The following is a 22,583-nucleotide window of genomic DNA, read 5'->3' on the forward strand; positions in this document are numbered from 1 at the left end:
AATTCAAACTTCTCTGCCCCTCCCCCGTGCACTGAGAAGATTGAATTACATATACGATAAAACGATTTTTTTTGTCAAAATGGCGGAATCGATTTCCTCACCACAGGTATGCCTAGAATAAACTTTCTAAAGGCTATATAGTGGTGGGATTATTTTAAAATCTAAAAAAAAACTATGATAGACTCCCTTTAAAATTGTTGGAGATAAAAGTCCAGCAAGGAGCACTTTTCTCTCCTCAGGTTTCAGTATAAAACCGGTGGATCCCTTTAGTCTATGGGGTCCACAGGTAACCGCTTTTTAATCATTTCCGGACCGCCCATAGACTATATACGTCCAGAAACGGTTGCCTGCTTCTGCAAGGACGTACCGGCTGTAACTACAGGTGGAGCTCCCCTAGAGGAGACAGGGAAGGTTTTTTACTTAAACCTTCTGTATACACAGCTTTGGGCGCCACCATGATGCAGCTCCTTTCTGACCTTAAGTGGTCACGTGTTCTGCTGGGATCAATCTATAAGAGCTGCAGGGTCCTCTGCAACTGTACCTAAATGCAAATAAAAGAATGTAAAAAATCCATGAAAATATGCCAATAAAACACCCTTATAACAGGTTCCAGGCCCACCCATGACGACACCATAACAAATAAAAATTACCGTAATGGAGAGGAAAATCTGTTTAAAAATTTTTTTTACTAGCTCTTTGTGTTATTAAATTTATAAATTATACAAAAAAATAATTAAAAGTGAAAACCAGACACATTCTTGCTCCTCTTTTGTGTATATTTTCCTGGGTATAAAATAAAAAATTAAAACATGAACAAATAAAAACAACATAAAAGTAAAGCCCTATATGTCACTGAAAAAAGATGCAGAAATTAGTTGAATAATCTGAATGATAAAAATGTTATAGCCCTCAAAACCGCACATACAAAAAACATGAAAGTGTGTCTGGTCCTGAACCAGAAATTGGCCCGGTACTGACGTGGATAAGCAAACATGGTCTCCCTTGTTTGGTTCCCATTGTACGGAACCCAGAACGTTATTGTGAACTTAGCATTGGTCATGAAAGTTTGAGTTTGGAGTAAATGAAGAGAATGCGTAAACTGTAACAATTGTTCGCTGAGTTCAGCGCATCTCGGATCTACAAGGTGTGTTATATCTTCATGTGCAGTAACTTTCTCACACACTGCCACCAGACTACAACACGCAGACTCGCCCACTGCACCTCGCTTCTGTTTCCGACTGAGCACGTGACCTCCAGGCCACGCCTCCTTTTCTCGCATCGCTTTCTGGGAAACTGAGAGCTGAGCTGCGTGAGGAGGCGAGAACGAGGCAAGATGGACGCGGGCTTCTTCCGCGTGAGTAGAGGGGCTTTATAGGCGGGGAGGACGTTCAGAGGGCTTTATGAGGGGGTAGTGTTATAGTTCCTGGAGTGTGGGTTACAGCGGTGAGTTTAGTGGCAGTGGTGGTGTCCTGAGAACCCCGGGCGGAGCTCTGTGAGCCGAGGCCTGGGCCTGTTATCGTGCTCTCGGGTAGTGGACACAGCTGCGCTAAGCCTCGTGTATAGCCGTGCGCGTATACCGTACTATGGGCTAATGTGGCGACATACGTGCAGTTCTCGGGTGAGCTGAGCTCATACCAGGCTGTACAGCACGTTCTGTAACTAGCAGTGCATTAGACGGAGGCTCAGTCACCTAGAAAGCGGGAAGCCTGCTGTGACAGGGTCATCTAGTGCTGAGGAGCCTTCACCACAGCTCTGATACTGCTGGCTGGGTAGATTATGGTTGTAAATGGGTTCACATCAGTATTTGATTCTCTATGCCAAGTCAGCTAATGAGACCGTCTCAATAATTGATTTAGAATGGTTTGTTCTATAGCCCATTGATTTCAGTGGGTTGTAAAAGCCATCCACAGGTGTGTTTGGAGCTTATTTCTCTCTGGTATCCGCTCTTTTGGGCAGAGAAAAGTCAGACTTGCAGCACTTTCTCTATTCAAATAATGATACACGACGGACAGCAACATACCCGTCTTTTTTTTAACATTGAGGTCTGTGGCCAGAAGTGGATTACCTAAAGATAGGAATCTGTTAGTCTCCATTTTGTAATCTGGTTTTCACTCTGCACATGCTCTGAAGGGGGAAACTAAGACTAAGTTGAGATCTGTGTTCAGGGATTCTGTCCCCATTCCGCGAGAAAAGTGTGGTGAGAAGTTCTGCAAACAGGACCTTTCTCTGCATTTTTCAGGTAGAAACCCGGCAGTCCCCATTATAGTCTGTAGGTTTCCATAGGTAAGCAGACTGGGTTTCCGGTTTTAGGGTCTGCCAAAACAGGTGTGAACCTAGTGTAAATCATCTAAAAAGACAGATTTCAGTATCCACTGTGTAACCGTTTGGAATCCTTTTTGGACTATACAGTTTTATTTTATTTTTTTTAAACTGTTTGGCAACGGATGGATACTAGACGCAAGTGTAAATTTGGCGTCGGATGCAGTACCTTAATTTCTGACCGCCATCATTTGAATTACTTGGGTGGGTGAACTTGTACCCAGGCTCTTAATTTATTTAGCTTAATGAGGCATAATGCTATTTCTTTATATTATATGATTTATATCCTGCAGTTCTAGCACTTTAATCCCACTATATGCTGTATTGGAAAATTACAGTTCTCTGTGATCTAATGGGTGAAGTCTAGCTGCCATACAATGCACACAGTGAGCAGAGCAGAATCTACTGTATTAGACTACGTGTATATCTGTGCCAGGTGTCCATCCATTGAATATCCAACAGAAATCACCGGACGATTTTTTTTTTTTTTGCTTTAGCTTCCCAAGACATTGTACAGATTATTAAGTAGTGCCATTATAAAGTACCATTTGTCCTGCAATAAATAAGCCATATACAACGCTGAATGGAAAAATAAAAAAGTTACCATATTTTTCGGACTATAAGACACACTTTTTTATCCCCAAATCTGGGGGGAAAATGAGGGTGCGACTTATAGTCCGAATGTGGAGCATCGCCATGTTCCTGCCGCTGCTGGCTTCCTGCAGTGACAGGAGTGTGGCAATGCTGCTGACCCCTGCACCTGTGCCGGCGTCTAAAACCCTTCCCGGCATCTGCCGTTCTATTGCCGGGGAGGGATTGATGCCGGGTCTGTAAGAATAATGGCGGCCACTCTGCTGCAGAGCGGTCGCCGTAGCTACCGGGTCTCCGCTATACACGGAGGCCCAAAGCTAATGCCCGCAATTAGAATGCATTTGAATTGCGGGCATTAAAACTTAACCCCCCTTTCCTCCAAAGTGTAGAATACACCCTATACCTTTAAAGTTGCAGGCCAGCTCCTGTGCGGCGAGGTCGCAGGAGCCGACCTGTTCTGATGACAGCCAGGAGCCAACTGAACGCTTCCAGGCCTGTCACTTCTATATTACTATTGCGGTTGGTCTATGACCAGCCGTAATAGTAATGTAGAGAATCTCCCATAGACGGCAATACACTTCTATTGCCATCTTTGGGACTTGCAATCAAATGATTGCAGGATCAAGCCACCTAGGGGGAAGGGGCAATAAAATAGTGAAGAAGAAAAAAAAAAAAAAGCTTTAAAAAAATAAAATAAATGAAACTTCTAAATCACCTCCTTTCCCTAGAATACATATAAAAGTAGAAAATTACTGTGAAACACATACACATTAGGAATCCCAGTGTCCGAAAATGCCCGCTCTACTGATATTTTTCAAACCGCCTTGTTTTTTTCACCTTTTCGCCACTGATTTAAATAAAAGGTGATCTAAGCAATAGACATTCCCCAAAATGGTATAACTAAAAAGTACATCTGGCCCCGCAAAGAAAACGCTCTCTGGATCTCCGTACAGCTGCAGGGTCACCTGTCAATGTGGCCTTTCAGCTGTTGCAAAACTACAACTCCCATATGTTAACCGGTTAAGGACCGCTGGCCGTAAATTTACGGCCAGCAGTCCTGGTCTCTAAGACCAGCCGATAGTAAATTTACGGCCGGTCTTCAGAGACTCACTAGGCAGGGGGTGGGGCGGGGGGAGGGCAGGGGTTAGGTGTTACTAACACCTAACCACCCCCTCAACAACGTTCAGTCGGACTCAGTTCCGACTGAACGTTTTAACCCTTTCGATCGTGCCGTGAAACATCACGGCGCGATCGAAAGGGATCCGCCGCAAATTGAAGCTGATCGGCACCCCCCGCGGCGAGATCGGGGGGTGCCGATGTCAGTAGAAGGTAGTCTGGGGTCTGGCCAGTGACCCCAGACTACCGGAGCCCCCACATACCTGGTTGATCCTGCCGACCGATGGAGGAAGTGAGCGATGCAGCTCACTTCCTCTGTAGCTTACAGGACACGAGCAGGCTTGTGTCCTGCTCGTGTCCTGTCTGCTATTGTGCAGATTCAGTTGATGCTTTCATGAAAGCATCAACTGATTGAAGTGTCCTAAATGGACACATGAAAAAGTTAAAAAAAAAAAAAAAAGTTAAAAAAAAATAAAGTGTATGAAAAAAGTAATAAAGTTATAAAGCCCAAAAATCCCTTTTTCTCTATACAAAATGAATTATATAAAAAAAAGTACTAAAAATTAATAAAAACAATGCATATTTGGTATCGCCGCGTCCGTAACAACCTGTACAATACAACTGAAATAATATTTAATGTATACGGTGTACAGCTGAAAAAAAAACCGGAAAAAACCCGCCAGAAGTAATGATTTTTCACCATATCACCTTACAAAATATGCTATAAAAAGTGATCAAAAAATCATATGCACCCCACAACAGTACCAATAAAAAGCGCAGGTTGTCCCGCAAAAAATAAGCCCTCAACCAACACTGTCAACCGAAAAATAAAAATGTTACGCCTCTCAGAAGATGGCGATGCAAAAATCACTGATTTATGTCCCCAAATGTGTTTTTGTTCTGCAGAATTAGTATCGCATAAAAAAATACTATAAATGAGGTATCGCCGTAACCGTACCGACCCGCAGAATAAAGGCTACATGTTACTTATACTGTACGCTGCATGGCGCAAAATTTAAAGGGTACAACTCAATGCCAGGATTGATTTTTTTTTTTTTTTTTTTTTAAATCCAGCAAGAAAGAGTTAATAAAATGTATTCAGTATGTTGTAGGGACCCAAAAATGGTGTCATTACAAAATACATCACATCCCGCAAACAACAAGCCCTTATATGGCCACGTCACCAAAAGAATAAAGAAAATATAGCATCTACAATGTGAAGACAAAAAAACCCAAAATCGCCAAATTATTAGAATACAACTGGCGGCGTCAGGAAGGGAATGTATAAGCAGTGTGAGCGAATATCAGTGGACACCCCAGATTTACAGCTTATGAGGGAACAGACACCAGAAGTGACCCCCAGAGTGACTCCCCCAATCATAGGAGCTACTGGGACATAGTAGGGAATTTGGTGTCTGCAATGTTCTCCGCACTGCTTATATATTCCCTCTTCGCCATCCACTGTGCAGTCACGTCCGGATACTAATACTAACTACACCCCCTGATAAATTCTTTGAGGGGTGCAGTTTTCAAAATGGGGTCACTCCTTTGGGGAATCCACTTTTCTGGTACCTTACAGGCTCTACAAACATGACATGGCGTCCAGATACCAAACATCTGAATCTGTACTCCAAAAGCCTCATCGCGCTCCTTCCCTTCTGCGCCCTGCTGTGCGCCCAAACTGCAGTTTATGACACATGTATAACACATGTATGACACTGGTGTACCCGGGATAACGGACGTAATGTCATATGTGGGAATAAACTGATATTAGGGCACAGCCAGACACAGAAGGGAAGAAGGGTTATTGGGTTTTTGGAGCGCAGACGGTTTGGTTTTTGGATGCCATGACACTTTTGCAGAGCTGAAGCGCCAGTAAAGTGGAATCCCCTGATATGAGACCCTATTTTGGAAACTACACCCCTGAAGGATTTATCCAGGGGTACAGAGAGCATTTTTAGCCCCCAAGTTTTGCTATAACTTATTATCCATAAATGAATACGAAGCTGATTGTGAGAGGTGAAAATGACCATTTTTCCAGGAATACATCATTTCAGTGCGTAATATATTGTGCCTGACTTGTATCAGAGATGAACGCTCTGAAAGCTGTTGTGCCCGGGATACCCGCTTACCAGTTTTTGGAGTGTCTCTGATGACATAAGTTGGGCACAACATATCGGGCACTGAAATGGCGAATCTCTGGAAATTTTTCATTTTTAACTTCTCATTATCAGTTGCGATTTCATTTCTGGAAACTAAATAAATGCAACACTCAAGGGTTAAAAATTCTCGCTACGCCACTTGATAAATCCCATCAGTGGGCTAGTGTCCAAAATAGGGTGACATGTCTGCGGATTCCACTTTATTGACAATTCAGGGGCTTTGCAAAAGTGACGTCCAAAAACCAAACTGTGCTCCAGAAACCAAAATAGCGCTCCTTCCCTTCTGCGCCCTGCTGTGTGCCCAAACTACAGTTTATGACACATGTATGACACTGGTGTACCCGGGATAACGTACGTAATGTCATATGTGGGTATAAACTGATATTAGGGCACATGTATGACACTGGTGTACCCGGGATAACGTACGTAATGTCATAAGTGGTTATAAACTGATATTAGGGCACAGACGGACACAGAAGGGTTATTGGGTTTATGGAGCACAGATGGTTTGGTTTTTGGATGCCATGACACTTTTGCAGAGACCCTAAACTTGCCCCTACAAAATGGGGTTTACAGTTACCTCCAGGTCTCTCCAAAAGGAACATGGCCCCCAGAAAGTCCCTCTAAATCTGTACCCCAAAAGCTAAAAAGCGCAGTGCTCCTTCCCTTCTGGGCCCTGCTGTGTGCCCAAGCAGCAGTTTACACCCACATATATATTTTTTTGCCCCTCGGGATGGCCCCTTAATAGTTTTAGGAGTGCAGGTCTCTGACAACACAAAGTGGGTGCAACGTATTGGGCACCGAAATGGCATATTTCTTTCAAAATTTCAATTTTCATTTTGGACATTCATTTTTTGGAAGCATTTTAGGCACAAAATGATAATACCCCTTGATTCATTCCATGACAGGTGTAGTTTATAAAATGGGGTCACTTTTGAGGGGTTTCCATTGTATTGGTACTTTAGGGGCTCAGCAAATGCGACATGGCACCTCAAAACTATTCCCTCCAAAATCCAAATACCTCTCTTTCCATTCTGAGCCTCACCATGTACCCATACAGCAGATTATGGCCACATATGGGGTATTGCCGTGTTCAGGAGAAATTTTGTAACAAACTGTGGGGGGCTTTTAATTCTTTAACTACTTGCAAAATTAAAAATATGGCGCTAAATGGACGATTCATTGGGAAAAAAAAGTAATTTTTCATTTTTACGTCCCAATGTTAATAAAATCTGTGAAACAGCTGTGAGGCCAAAATGCTCACCAAACCCCTAGATAAATTCTATGAGGGGTGTAGTTTCCAAAATGGGGTCACTTATAGGGGGTTTCCACTGTATTGGTACTTTAGGGGCTCTGCAAATGCGACATGGGACTTGAAAAATATTCCAGCAAAATCTGTCCTTCAAAATTAAAATAGCGCTCTTTCCATTCTGAGCCCCACCATGTTCCCATACAGCAGATTATGGCCACATATGGGGCATTTCTGTGTTCAGGAGAAATTGTTTAACGAACTTTATGGAGCTTTTTCCCCTTTATCCTCTTGTGAAAATGAAAAATTTGGGGCTAAATTGACAGTTTATTGGAAAAAAAGTAATTTTTCATTTTCATGCCCCAATGTTAATAAAATCTGTGAAACAGCTGTAGGGTCAAAATGCTCACTATACCCTTTCATATGTTCTGTGGGGGGTGTAGTTTCCAAAATGGGGTCACTTTTAGGGGGTTTCCACTGTATTGGTACTCTAGGGGCTCTGCTAATGCGACATGGCACCTAAAATTATTCCAGCAAAATCTGCCATCCAAAAGCCAAATAGCGCTCCTTCCATTCTGAGCCCCGCCATGTTCCCATACAGCAGAATATGGCCACACATGGGGTATTGCCGTGTTCAGGAGAAATTTTTTAACAAACTGTGGGGGGCTTTTACTCCTTTATCCCCTTGTGAAAATTAAAACTTTGGGGATAAAGTGACATTTTAGTAATTTTTCATTTACACATCCCAATGTTAGTAAAATCTGTGGAACAACTGTAGGGTCAAAATGCTGACTATACCCCTTGATGAATGCTGTGAGGGGTGTAGATTCTAAAATGGGGTCACTTTTGGAGGGTTTCCATTGTTTTGGTACTCTAGGGGCTCTGCAAATGAGGCATGGTGCCTGAAAATTATTCCAGCAAAATCTGCTGTTCACACACCCAGTGTCGCTCCTTCCCTTCCATGCACTGCTGTGTACCCAAAAATCAGTTTACGCCCACATGTGGGGTATTTCTGTGTACGGGAGAAATTGCATAACAAAATGTGAGATGCATTTTCTCCTTTAACCCTTTGTGAATGTGTTAATTTTAGGTCTAAATGAATGTATTAATGAAAAAAAATGAAATGTCTAAATTTCACTTCCATATTATGTTTATTCTTATGAAAAACTTAAAGGGTTAACAAACATCCCAAATGCTGTTTTGAATAATTTGAGGGGTGTAGTTTTGAAAATGGGGTGATTTATGGGGGTTTCTATTATATAGGCCTTTATAATTCCTTACAGAACTGAAGCGGTCCCTAAAAAATTGGTTTGGAGAATTTTCTTGCAAATCTAGAAAATCGCTGTTACACTTGTAAGCCTTGTAACGTCCAAAATAAATTAAAAGACAATCAAAAGATGATGTCGATATAAAGCAGAGATATGGGAGATAATATTTATTCATGTATTTGGGTGGTATGACTATCTGCCTGAAAAGCAGAGAATTTCACATTTTGAAAATTGCAATTTTTTCAAAATTTCCATCAAATTTCCTAGTTTTTTTATAAATAAATACAAAAATATTGATTAATATTTACCACTAACATGAAGTATAATGTGTTACGAAAAAAAACAATCTCAAAATCATTTGTGTAAGTTAAACCGTCTCAAAGTTATTGCCATTTAAAGTGACACATGTCAGTTTTGAAAAAAAAGGCCTGGTCTTTAACATACTTTTGGGCCTGGTCCTTAACCGGTTAAATATTTTACCATTTTTTTCCTTCAAAATTTTTTTTCCCTATTTTCCTCCTCTAAAACCTGCGTGCGTCTTATAGTCCAGTGCGTTTTATAGTCCGAAAAATACGGTGTGTCTTTTGGAAAGACGTAAAAGACAAAAAAAACTCCCACAAAATTGCAATATTTCATGTTCCCGAACCAGTTAAAGCTCTCACCTGTCCCTGGTTCTCCAGTGTCTCCTACCTCTGTCCCCCTGCCCTTGGTGAATTTTAATGTTAGAAGTCTCTGCCACATGTGACCAATGAGACATCTCAGTGGCCTAAGGAAGGGACATGGGACATCTCAGACATCCCGTATCCTTTTCTCAGACCACTGATTGGCCTCAATGGTCATGTGCGGTGGGGACTTCTGCCATAACCACCCTGGAGCAGCAGGACCACAGTGAGAGACACCGAGAATCGGGGAATGAGTTAGTGGGGTAATGTGGTTGTGATGCTCCGCCTCTGTAAGACCCTCCTCCAATGCGTAAAAAAAAAACCAGATTAACATCTATCTAAATGAAGTAGCGATTCTGCCAGACTTCCTTTTAAGTAATTTTTTTTTTTCATTATGTACTCATTTATTGCTTTGTAGCTGAAAATATAATGGATCGTTCTCTTCAGTTGGGTCATGTGATCTCATTGTGACTTGCTGGGAGCCCTCCAAAAGCCATACCAGTATCTGGGGCACTTAACCACTACCAAGTCATAGTAGTGGTTTAGTGTCCCAAATATCACTATGCTTTACACAAGTCAGAACTAGTGAACATGGACACATTCGGAGTTCTCAAAGCGATCGGAACGTCGGGTATCAATAAAAACCATCTTTTGCCCTGCAAGAAAAGATCCCTTCACAGTTCTGTGCACAGAAATATAAAAATGAGTGTCAGAGAATGTTGACTTAAATTTTTTTTTTTCAAAGTTTTGTATATTAAACTATAACAACTATTTACATTTAGTATTTCCATGATCATAGACACATGCACAGTATAAGTAATATATCATTTTTACTACACAGTGAACACTGTAAAAATAAAAACCCATAACAAAATCCCTTAAAACTGGTCATTTTCCCTAATTCCACCCCATTTTGAATTTATTTTGAGCTTCCCGGTATATCATACAGAATATTAAATGGGCTGTTTTGAAGTACAATTTGATATGAAAAAAAAGTAAACCATCATAGTACAGTACTGAACAAAAAAATGTGTTATGGATTTTGGAAGGTGGAGGTGCTGATGGCCAGAACACTTTCAGTGGTTAGTGCTGTTGTCTTCCAGTGCTAGAATTCTAAGGTCAAATTCATTAGAAGGAAGCAGTCCTTTCCAGGTTACATGGCTTAGCACATGTAATGTATAAACCAGCAATATGGCTTGAAAAAGCAAAGTGTCCTATGATTGATTGTCTGTTTCTTAGTCAGTTGGATATGCATACCTACAAAAAAAAAATTCATATTTTATTCAGGCAGGTATGCAGACTGTTTGCCATCGGAAACTGACTTCTGCCCAATTCTTTAATGCCATTAGTGACTTGGCCAGTGACTTGTACTGTTCTCACTTGCAAATTCATACTCTGAGCTGCTTCATGGAAAACATTTGCTTATACATGTCACCTGAATTGCCTCATGGAACACTTGTTTCTGGTAATCTAATAATAGAATTACTTTGTATCCACAATTTGACTAGCATGGATCTCACATAACCCATTCACCCCATAGTAGCACCATGCGGGTGGTTTTACAATCTCCTTTTGTGTAGAACATGGATGTGGAGGAGAAAAACGCTTTAGAATAAAAAAACAAATAGTGAAATGCAGTAGTATATACTCGAGTACAGGCAGAGTTTTTCAGCACGGAAAATCTTTGTAAACTGACACTTAAGGACACACATGAACAGTAAAGGACACTGCATTATGTCCCATTTAAAATAATGCAAATTGTAAACGGACACAACTAGTGTCCGATGCTAAAATCTTGCACGGACATTAGCTGCGGACACTAGCTGTTGGACACTGACGCTAGTGTGAACCCAGCCTTAGGGAGAGTTTTCTAGGTATGTTGTGTACAGGAGAGTAGATGAGCTGTGACATCATCTTTTGTCAGTAGCGAATCCAGTGATGGGTTTCAGTGGGTGTTATCTGTAGAGTTGTGGTTTTTCTGTTGTAATCATTTCTGAGAAGTAAATAATGTGACTATCGCAAAGAAAATCACTACAGAATTGGCAAGTGTCTTTATATTTTTTTTAGGTTTAGTGGCCAAAGTGAAAATTACAATATTGTACAATGTTTTGTTATAAATTACAATGTTTTGAAATATAAAGATATGGATAATCCCCCCAAAAAAACGCTTAACTATATTTAACAAAAAAAAAAAACTTGTTTCAAGCAAGGACATAGACATGACAAAACAATTAAGATTAATTTGTTACAACCATAGTTTTTACCATAAAATCAAAAGTAAATGGTATCCAGCTAACCCCGACATCTTGATCATCTCCCTGAGAGGCATGAATGAAATGTAGACTCCAACCAGCTGAAAACAAAGTAGACTAAGAAAATCCGGCGTCGACCAGGTGATGTAGAGTAAAATATAACTTTTATTCTTCTTACATAAAATGATTACATTGCAAGCCCTGGGAGTGGATCAGAGATATATCGTCATATGGCTTTTTGGCCATACATTTCTAATGCACTCCCTGTGGTTGCAATGTAATCATTTTATGTAAGAAGAATAAAAGTTATATTTTACTCTACATCACCTGGTCGACACCGGATTTTCTTAGTCTACATAGTTTTTACCAGGACTGTGGAGTCAGTAAACCAAACCTCTGACTCAGTCATGGTCATTAAGAAGTGGTAAAGCTTCTGTAAATCATTAGAAAGCTAATTAGATAATTAGATTATCATTGAAAATAATTATTTCATATTAAAGCTGAAATCAGTAATTTTTATCAGTCTCCACCCAATATTGGTACTGACTCTGACGCCACAGCTCTGGTCTTTACAAAACTCTGTTTGCTTAAAAATGTGCCAGTTATCAATTCTGTTTTCGCTCTAATTTACAGGGCACAAGTGCGGAGCAGGATAATCGCTTTAGCAACAAGCAGAAGAAGCTTTTGAAGCAACTCAAGTTTGCAGAATGCCTGGAAAAGAAGGTAAGCATCCTTATCACCAAAACCCATCATATCAACCCAGCCCCATATAAATAGCTTATGGTCATCTGAATCAAACATTGTTTTACCCCAGTGCCTCCATTGGTGAGATATTGCTTTTTTGTCAATATGCAAATCAGCTCTTTGCAGCAATCAGGGCTTTGCTGCTCATCACCTTGGAACAACTGTAACATCTTTCAGAATTCAAAACATTTCATTCAGGTGACTCTAACCTATCTACCTTTCCTTCCTGACTCCATTACACATTTACCTTAATTTTGTATTCTTATTTATTTGAGGCTGTCTCCTCTATAAAAGACAATTTTTTTCTGTGCAGATTTGGATGGTGGGCTCATATTAGTTACACTGTATTTACTAAAGCAGACAGGAGTTGTGGCAGGCCCTCTTTAACCCCCCTGACTGTTATGAACATCTCTTTCAGTAAGGGGCAAAGTATATTGCAGTTTACCCTGAGCAGAAGAGTTTCATAGAAACTGTAGAGGTAGCATTCACTTAAGCAGCACTAACTCCAGAGCTGCAAGTGAGAAATCTTGGCTTGAACCCCTTCCTGGTATTTTTTGTACTAATGTAATGGGATTTGGAAGGCAGTGAGTCAAAAAAAAACAAACAAAAAAAAAAACAACGAAAATTGTCACTGGTGGGAAGGAGATAAGTCTAATATATAGAGTACGTTAGGTTTCTGTTTTCAGAGTCTGTCTTCTAGTCATAATTGATTGTCTTTGTGCAAATGTTAAAACTATGAGTCTTCTCTTTACAGGTGGATATGGGCAAAGTAAATCTGGAAGTCATAAAGCCTTGGATAACAAAGCGTGTAACAGAAATATTAGGCTTCGAGGATGATGTAGTTATAGACTTTATTTTCAACCAGCTGGAAGTGAAGGTATCCCTCATTGAAGGTTTCAGACATTGATGTTAAGATATGTGACTTAGCATGTACATTGTGTGAACATTCAAATCATGTAAAACCATTGTGGTGGCTTAAGATTAGATGGTGATACTTGGTATTCAGCCTGAAAGTCAGGAAGAAGTTATTGTTTTGCTGTGTGAAATGGGTTAGATGGCAGTTTTCTAATGATGATGTGATTTATGATTTAAAAGGCCTGAACCAAATTGGAAGTTATTCCTTGCGTGTGAAGTATAGCACCATCAACTATTTAGGGCACAGCAGAGTGAGTGTCCAATGTCGCTCTGACCCAACTCTTGATGATGCAGTGTGTGTTCTGGAGGTGAGTTGTGTTACAGTGGATGAGCAAAAACAAAAAGGCACAGTAAAAATATGTACCATTACAGGAATGAAGGGGGAAGAGTCATTATTAAAATTGCATTCCCTTACTCAGAAATACAATGGTCTTTCGACATGTCAAGGCAAAACAAAAATCCAAAGTCTTATTTGAGAAATGAAAACTAGCGAGAATGATGTTTCGTTTTTTTTTTTTTTTTTTTTTTGTTTTTAAATGTATTTAGTTCTTTTGAATTGAACTATCCACTAGGATGGATAGACAAATTAATTTTTAGTAGCCTAATAGTCAGAACTCTCATGGACATAAGTAGGAAAGGGCAGAGGAGGTTGGGGGTGTCGCAACAGAAAGTTAGATACTTGCAAATGTTTTGTGACATATTGAACTTTCTAGCTCCTCTGTTTTGTCTAGCCCTAAACGTAATGCATTGTCTTTATAGAATCGTGCATTCATTTCTGACAACCTCTAACAAAAGGTTGTTACATATCAAGCTACGAAATGTTGAAACGGCAGTTGCAGGCGTTCATACAATGGAGCTGATAAACCAATAAATATGCACCAGAATTATTTCTAAATTTGCGCTGTAAAACTGGCGTACTTGTCTACCACCTAAATTTTTGTGTGTGTTTTACACACTTTCTAACACTGTATGCTCACCTTGTACAACATGTGAGCGGGGCTCATTGAAGTGAGCCAGAAATTGTGCTAAAATTTTGTCAGAAACTAAGGCATCTAATAAATGGTGGAAAGTGAGACTAGACTGTGTAAAATTAGCCAGGTTTTCAAATCGCATCACACACTTTTTCTGGTGCAGTTTAAAACTGTCTAGTCTTAGGCTGGGTTCACATGGGGTTTTTTTGGACCGGATTTTGATGCGGGAAGCCGCCTCAGAATCCGGTCCAAAAAAAACGCCTCCCTCGGCTAGCGTGAAAGTCACAGCATTCCGCTCCGGATTAGGCCCAAATGAATGCGCCTAGTCGGGAGGAAGTGTCGCGCCGCGGAATCTGCGGCAAGAAAGGACAGCTCGCTCACTTTTTTCTGTGAATGGGAAGTAACCACTTGCATAAAAAGGAAATGAACAGCTCCCTTTGAAGTTAGTGGGAGGCAGTTTTTTGAGGTGGATTCCGCCTCAAAATCAGGTCCAAAAAATCCTGTGTGAACCCAGCCTAAGGGTGCATTCACACGAGTTCCAGCTGTGAAACTTGTCTGTTTGCTGGATTTAACAGCCTGCACCTTATTCCAGGTTAGGGATTCCTAGCAATATAGTTATCTGCGCTGCTAGGTGTCTGTGCCTTTCAGCGACATATTTTCCTGTACTGGAATCGGTATGGGGCAGTATGTTGCTGGGAGGCACAGACTCCTAGCAGCGTAGATAACTATACTGCATGGCTGGAACTTGGCCCCTACTTTGGACTGTCTAAAAGTTACAGTTTTAGTTTATCTGCAACAATGTATATTTTGACAGAGCATAAAGTCATGCCAGAAGATTATTTGTATTCCAAATGCACACCGAAAAGCAATACCCTTACAACAACCTGGATTCAGATGCTGATTACTTTTGAAATCTGCTCCATTTTCTTAACTTGCTGCAATATACAGTAGCACAGTAGTGGACAAGATTTGTTAAAATCTCATTTACATGTTGCAGAAAAATCTCACCTTAGCTTGGTCACCTGCTCTATGGCCTGTCTATTTCTGTGGGTTTTTCCTACAACTTTAACTTTTGCACTGTTGAGGACGTGTAGCAATAACTGCCACATAACTACCTGTTTTCACGTGGTTTTGTTGCAGTAGCTTTTAGTAAAACATGCTGCTGAATGTACCTGGGGGATATTCAGCAGCTTGTCTACTGTTGAACTCCTAGCCTTAAATTATCCCTTATATATCCCGGCAATTCTACATAGAGTAGGCATTTTCCCATATGCAATCACTTTATAATCAGTGGGGCTTCGATATGTGTACACTGTAAAATACACTTTGGAAATGCGTCTTGCGCTGATTACCGATTCCACACTGTTATGGAACTGTGCCAAAATCCCTCCCCACGCACACACACACTCACACTCAATTATTTGCTCTCGTACCATATGTACCAGCGTTACAGATCTCCACTGCAATAAGTGGAACAAATATTTAAGACTTTAATGCTGACTTCAGAACACACAAAAATCCACTTCAGTAAGTGACATCACCACACTGTGTTACTAAGGAGGATGTAGGTCATTTAGGTGGCTTATCCATTGTCTTCCAGAACCAGCCCACTGCTAAAGAGTGGTTACAGACTAAAAATATTGATGATTTATCCTTAGGATTGGGCCTCAGGATCATACTGGTGAGGGTCTGATATCCGGCTACCCCATAGGATTGCTGCTGTTGACATTTGGTACACAGAGAAGGGAGCACACAGATCTGTTCTCTATGTTTTGGTCAGACCAGGATACTGCAGGTCAATTCCAACTCACTTGAATGGAGGCTCGGCTGCAACCACTTGGTGCAGCTACTACACAGAGAATAGAGCTGTCTGCTTCCATCTGATCTATGGTGGTGTCTGGTATTGAAACCCCATTGATGTGAAATAGATAACCTATCCTAAGGATATGTCTTAATAATTTTAGCCCAAGGAAACCCTTTAAGCCAATAGGCAAAGTTGGTTGCTTGGATTGCATTTTTCGCACTTCTAAATTGTTTATTTCTGTTTGTTTTGTAAGCATGAGTGTAAAGAGTAGATCTATGATAACCTTTTTTCTATTTGTGGCTGTGTACTCATTATTGCTTGTTCATTTTTTGCAATTTAGATAAATGATATAACATTAAACTCAAGGTGGTTGAGTTGCTGTAGGCAGTCGGAAGCAAGCCAAGCGAACACCTTTCTCTCCAGGGGAACTTGGAGATACCCAAAACCTCCCCAAGGTTCCGAGAAGAGGCTGAAGACTGCTGGAATCTGTACTTTGTGCTGTTGCGCTGTGCTTGTCTCAAGGACCCATATTACTTCACATTGCAAATAATTTGCTAAGTTTTTCAGCATTTCTGAAAAACCTTTTAAGCCTTTGTGGACTATTCCTGTTTTCACGCTGTCACCCATCAGTATAGTCTATGGACTGTATCCATTGCAGGGGGATGCATGAAATACTAGCCTCCAAAGAGTATAGTGAATTATTTTACCACTTCCTAATATGTAGGATAGCTTTTAGGGAATTTTTGCATTTTTCTGCAAGTCTAAGCAACTTCCACAAAGGATTAACAGGCCATTTTAGAAGGCAGCATATTTAATCTTTGGCAGAATATTAGCCATAGGGAAGGCTAAATTGCTCTTTACAACTGTATAAGACTAGTCGCATATAAATAACTAATTACATAAAAGTCACATCCTCCATGAGCGTAGTGCTTTTAAGTATTCACCTGTAAATCTTCCTGTTGCTTCTTTTACAGAATCCAGACTCCAAAATGATGCAAATTAATCTAACTGGCTTTCTAAATGGAAAAAATGCTCGGGAATTCATGGGAGAGTTGTGGCCGCTTCTTTTGAGTGCACAAGAAAATATCGCTGGCATTCCTACTGCATTTCTTGAATTAAAAAAAGAGGAAATAAAACAGAGACAGGTATTTGTATTGTGGTGATTGTTTTCACATCCTGCACCCCTTGTCAAAAAGAAGATAGCAATGACAGATACTATATAAGCATTCAAACCCTTTCCTGTCCAGCAAACATGTAATAGTTCTTATCTCTATTGCCAGTAACTCAGAAATATTCTTACGTGTCCTACCTGTTGTAATTTCTGACAAATGGAGAAGATGCTATCAGTTAGAAAAGAATATACAAATAAGTCCTCTTTGGTAGAAATGGAGTACTTGCTCTAGCACCACCTTTTGAAAGGTAGCTCCTTATAGAATAATCTTGTTTATTTTTCTTAAACAGCCCTCTCTGATTGGACAGTTTAGTTGACTTATATTAATGGTCATTCATCCACTGCTGCTTATTACCATTTAAAATGATTTCTTATTGTGTCTCCTAGATTGAGCAAGAGAAGTTGGCTTCTCTGAAGAAGCAAGATGATGATAAAGATAGAAGAGATAAGGAAGACAGGGATAAAAGAGATCGATCTAGAAGTCCACGAAGGTGATTCTTAAATATTTTTGTAAAAAAAAATATATATATATATATATATATATATATATATATATATATATATATATATTTATTTTTTTTATGGACTAAAACTTTAACCTGGTATAAAATCACCTTAACCCCTTTTCTTTCTTTAGGCGAAAATCTAGGTCATCTTCACCAAGAAGGAGGTCATCCTCGCCACGAAGGAGGTCTCCAGGCAGAAGAGAGCGAAAGAGAAGCCACTCCCATTCACCACGGCACAAGACAAAAAGTCCTACTCCTTCTCCAGTTTTTGAGAAGAGGGAGACAGAAGTACAAGAACCTGAACCATCTCTTAAAGTGAAGGAGCCATCTGTACAAGAGGCAACCTCTTCTAGGTAACTTTAGGAAAATCTTTCAGTTGTGACTTATTTGTAGATAAAGTGGTTTGCCAGTTAATCACTTTATTGTTTAATCGGCAGTCTCTAATCATACTATTCTTTTATACACAACTTACATATTCACTTCTGGGTAACTTTTTCTCACTTTGTGCCTTCATAAATTAATTGAGGGGCTTAGTGTCATGGCGTCCAAAAACCAAACCATTTAAATATGTGCTCTGAAAGCCAGACAGCACTTCTTCATTTCTGTGCTTTAACAGCAGTTTGTCTACATGTATGACATTGTTGTACCCGGGATTTCCCACTTAACTATCATATGACTATCACGTGATAATGATTCTGCCGTCCTAATGGTGCTCCCTGTTGTGTGCCAGAACAGAAAGTTTTCATCCCCAATGGAGTATCTCCATAGTTAGGAAAACTTGAGCAACAAATTGTGGTATACACTTTCTCCTTTAACCCCTTGTAAAAAAAAAAAAAAATATTTCTAAAGCAATAATTAATTGCAAAAATATAGTTTTTCATTTTCACTGCCCAATGTTAATAAAATCGATGAAACATCTGTTGGATCAAAATGCACAGTATAGCCCTTACATTCCTTAAGGGGTGTAATTTCTTCAACCCCCTGTGGCCCATGAAGACTAATTTGAATAACAAGAACAGGGCTTTGTATGGAAAAAGCTGGCAAGATTCAGTAACAGAAAGGTATGCCTACAATAGCCTTTCTAAATGCTACAGGAAGATAGGATTAGTTAAAAATAAAAAATCTGATTGATTAGACTCCCTTTTAAAGAAAACTCATTTGTTGGACTGTATGCGATGGACTGCACTAATATCGCACTAGTGTTTCCACCTTCTTTCTCTGTTAGATTTATCTATTATACGGAGGATGTTTTTCTTTCAGTGACATAGTTAAGATCCCCAAACCTGATTCTGCACCGGATACCAAGGATACATCACCAGAGCCAAATTCACGGAAAATAAAAGAGAAAGAGAGACTTCGTCACAGGTCTCGTACACGTTCAAAATCAAAATCCAAGTCTCGTTCTCCTTCGCACTCTAGACCACGGAGACGGCATCGTTCAAGATCCAGGTAGGTGTTGGACGTTTTAGTATTACGTTTATTCAGCATATAAAAAAATCTCAGTGAATACGAGCTTTACTTTTAATAGCTTAAAAATCTGATTTTCTTTTAACTCGTATAATCCAAGATTTTAATAAAACGATTATATAATAGGTCCTACAGCCCAAGAAGGCGACCTAGCCCCCGACGTAGACCATCTCCTCGAAGGAGAAGTCCCCCTCGTCGAATGCCTCCCCCACCTAGACACAAGAGAAGCAGAAGTCCAGTTAGGCGGTAAGTATTTTAAAAATAATCTGTTCACTTTTGATTATCTAAGTTTAAGTTAGTCATACACTTACTGGCAAAAAAGAAAAAAATGCACCCAGATAGAAATGTTGGATTGCTGCAAAACTTTGCATACAGGAACATATTTAAATGAATACAGATAAGGGTATTGCCATAAGATAGCATAGTAAAAGTGCTACCCCTGCTGCCCTAAAAAAAAAAGTTCTCAGAAGTTACTCACGTGTAGTGTACCTTTTTGGTGAGAGATCGTTGACTACTCTACACTCAGATTCTTTGCTCAGTTGACAGTTTTTGCGAGGAGGCACATCATTGGATTGACAGAAGCAGGATGGTCATTTTGATGAATTGCTCACCATCTAGCTTGTTTTGACAAAGGTGTGGGGAGTATTGGTTTATGAGCGTGCACTCACACCTCTGAACACACTTGAGACCACCAAGACAGACCACCAGTAGAGAGTATTGTTTGAACTGTTGACAAGCACATCTCCCACAGTTCCTTGTCCACCATCCACATTCAGGTGGTACTTTCAATACACAAATCTATCTTTCCCTGGGCCATTTCCAGGTGCTTAGCAAAAGGAAATTTGGCATCATAGTGCGCATTACATGTCTTTCCATTGACAGTCAGCCAGCATTGAGTTCTTTCGGATTTCCACAGATGAGATCTGTATTGTCTTTAGCAATGAATCTGGTTCAGTTAATAATCCAGTGACCCCTAATGGTGAAATGTGGGGACACCAACAACTTAGCGATATGTGCCGGACATCCTGTCTTCACTTAAGTTGTGTCATAGGGCAGGGCTTACAACTAGTATTTTTCAGAAGGATAATACTGCCTAGCTACCAAATTTATCTCCAATCGAGCATTTATTGGGTCAATTCTGACACCAACTTTTACAGGCCACATGTGTGAAGTATATACAGGCCTAGCTGCAGCATCTGTGGGCAAATGGGCCACATACTACCATTCAAAACCTGTAGGTCTCAATATTCAACTGAAATATTTTGATTACTGTATATACTCGAGTATAAGCAGAATTTTTCAGCACAGTTTTTGTGCTGAAAAAGCCCCCCTCAGCTTATACTCGACTCAAGCAAAAAATGGGGGGGGCTCTATGACCAGCCGCAATAGTAATGTATAGAATCTCTCATAAAATAGGGGGGGGGGGGAAGCTTTAAAAAAAAATATAATAAAAGTTCTAAATCCCTCCTTTCCCTAGAGTACATATAAAAGTAGAAAATGACTGTGAAACACATTAGGTATCCCTGAATTCCAAGTGGAGGAACAAAAAAACAGTCCTCAAGCTCAGGGAAGGGGCAGACAGACAACCAAAACACCCCTTCCCCAGCACCTATGCACCCAAAAACTCCCATCATTTTAATTTTTGAAATTTTCCAGTAGCTGCTGCATCCCCCCCCCAGGCTTATACTCGAGTCAATATGTTTTCCCAGTTTTTTGTGGTAAAATTAGGGGCCTCGGCTTCTATTCGGGTCGGCTTATACTCGAGTATATACGGTAATTCTCCATTTAAAAGAATTAGGATCATTGTTTTCCCTATCCCAGAGTCTAATATAGACTATCTAGCCTTTATCTGTCTGCTGTAGACTGTGATGAACAATTTCTTATCTGTAGCCAGTAGATGGGTGGTAGGATGTAGAAGCCTGCATCAAATATATCTGATGACTCCTACCTATGCCAGGTCACTGACCTTTTTTTGTACAGTTACTTAGTTTTAGTTTTGCGAAAACATGAAAATTGAGGCTAAAATTGAGAATCTCATAAAGTTGAAAAAAAAAATTGAGATTCTGTTTCTAAAATCATTCAACCGTGTCTTATCTTACTTTGAATTGTGTTGAGTATTCCCTTATAAAGTAGTCCTTTCACTCTAATATTGTAATTACTTATACATCTCATTACATTATAAATATTTGCAACCTTTTTATTCTTTAACCCTCAGTAGAAGACGTTCTTCGGCATCCTTGTCTGGAAGTAGTAGTTCATCTTCCTCATCCCGATCACCACCACCTCCTCCTAAGAAGCAGCCCAAAAGAATATCCTCAAGTCCACCACGTAAGCCACGCCGCTCCTCTCCGTCTGCTAGTCCTCCACGGAGACGATACAGACAGTCTCCACCTCCAAGTCCTCCACAGAAAAGGCGTTCTCCATCACCACAGCAGCCATCACGTTCAAGAAAAGTTAGAGGATCTGTTTCACCTGCTCGGGCTTCAGGTAATCACCTACATTAGTTATAGTTGGTCTACATGCATGCGACCTAGTGTTCAGCCTGAGGCTCTTCTGGTACTTTATTCCGATTTTTTTATTTTTTTTTAAGACAAGCTCTATAAATATTGGAGCAGAGCTTCGGAAAACAAATCAGAAGAGTCTTGGGTTGCATCCTCGGTAGTATTCCTGTCGTCTTTTGGTGTGGTGTTTAGAATTCCTAGTTTATATTTAGACTCTGATTTATGTCATTACAGCATCAAAACATAAAATTATAGAGAAGCGGAAATCTCCATCACCTCCCCCAAAACCACGCAAAAGGGAAATATCAGAATCTGGTAAGTCATAAAACTTTTTGTTTCCCCAACATTACACTTGGACTCCATGCTGGTGATACCTGGTGATACCTGCTCTGATTTGCTGAAAAGTTTCGATGTAACAGCATCCATGTTTCTTACATTGTAAACTGGTCTCCTACAGTAGAGTGCAGTCTTGTTTGAGGTTTGTTTCAGTACAATAGCAGCTGTTAAATTAGACACTATTTATACAGCATCTTCAAAATGATCCATCATTATAAGATTTCCTTTTACCAAAAGGATGCAAGGCATTTTAAAGTAAAACTATGTAAAATTAAGACTGTGCCTCTAAGTTACTTAATTGTGTATTCTGTCATAAGAGCTCGTTCACATCTGCGCCCATCTTCATTATGCAGGTTTCTGTTTCCTGCACAAAACAGAGGCAGGAGATGGAAACCTGCAGGACTCTTTCATACACCTTCATTTGAATGGGTTTGAAAGATGTCCGGCCGTGAGCGGCAATGAGCGTTTTATGCTCTCTGCCGCGAAACCGTTTCTTTTTAGAATCGGACACAGAGTCGGACATGCAGTACTCTGTGTCCTGTTTTTAAA

The 22,583-nt window shown here is 40.1% G+C and overlaps 1 protein-coding gene across 10 annotated transcripts in view; it reads left to right on the forward strand.

The window, feature by feature from the left end:
* The first annotated feature begins 1,272 nt into the window (after nt 1–1,272).
* The window catches only part of SRRM1 (serine and arginine repetitive matrix 1), a 29,180-nt gene continuing 7,869 nt past the window's right edge, over nt 1,273–22,583 (forward strand). For 5 of the 10 annotated variants that reach the window (XM_075264611.1, XM_075264613.1, XM_075264614.1 and 2 more), the window contains exons 1-10: nt 1,273–1,354; nt 12,253–12,342; nt 13,118–13,240; nt 17,028–17,198; nt 17,612–17,715; nt 17,862–18,083; nt 18,991–19,179; nt 19,324–19,443; nt 21,413–21,684; nt 21,933–22,013. In XM_075264611.1, coding sequence (XP_075120712.1) covers nt 1,334–1,354; nt 12,253–12,342; nt 13,118–13,240; nt 17,028–17,198; nt 17,612–17,715; nt 17,862–18,083; nt 18,991–19,179; nt 19,324–19,443; nt 21,413–21,684; nt 21,933–22,013 — 1,393 coding nt within the window. In that variant the 5' untranslated portion in view covers nt 1,273–1,333. The other 5 variants (XM_075264612.1, XM_075264615.1, XM_075264620.1 and 2 more) reach the window with 3 other exon arrangements.

This window comes from Leptodactylus fuscus, chromosome 2 (genome assembly GCF_031893055.1).
Source record: "Leptodactylus fuscus isolate aLepFus1 chromosome 2, aLepFus1.hap2, whole genome shotgun sequence".
Classification (NCBI taxonomy): Eukaryota; Metazoa; Chordata; class Amphibia; order Anura; family Leptodactylidae; genus Leptodactylus; species Leptodactylus fuscus.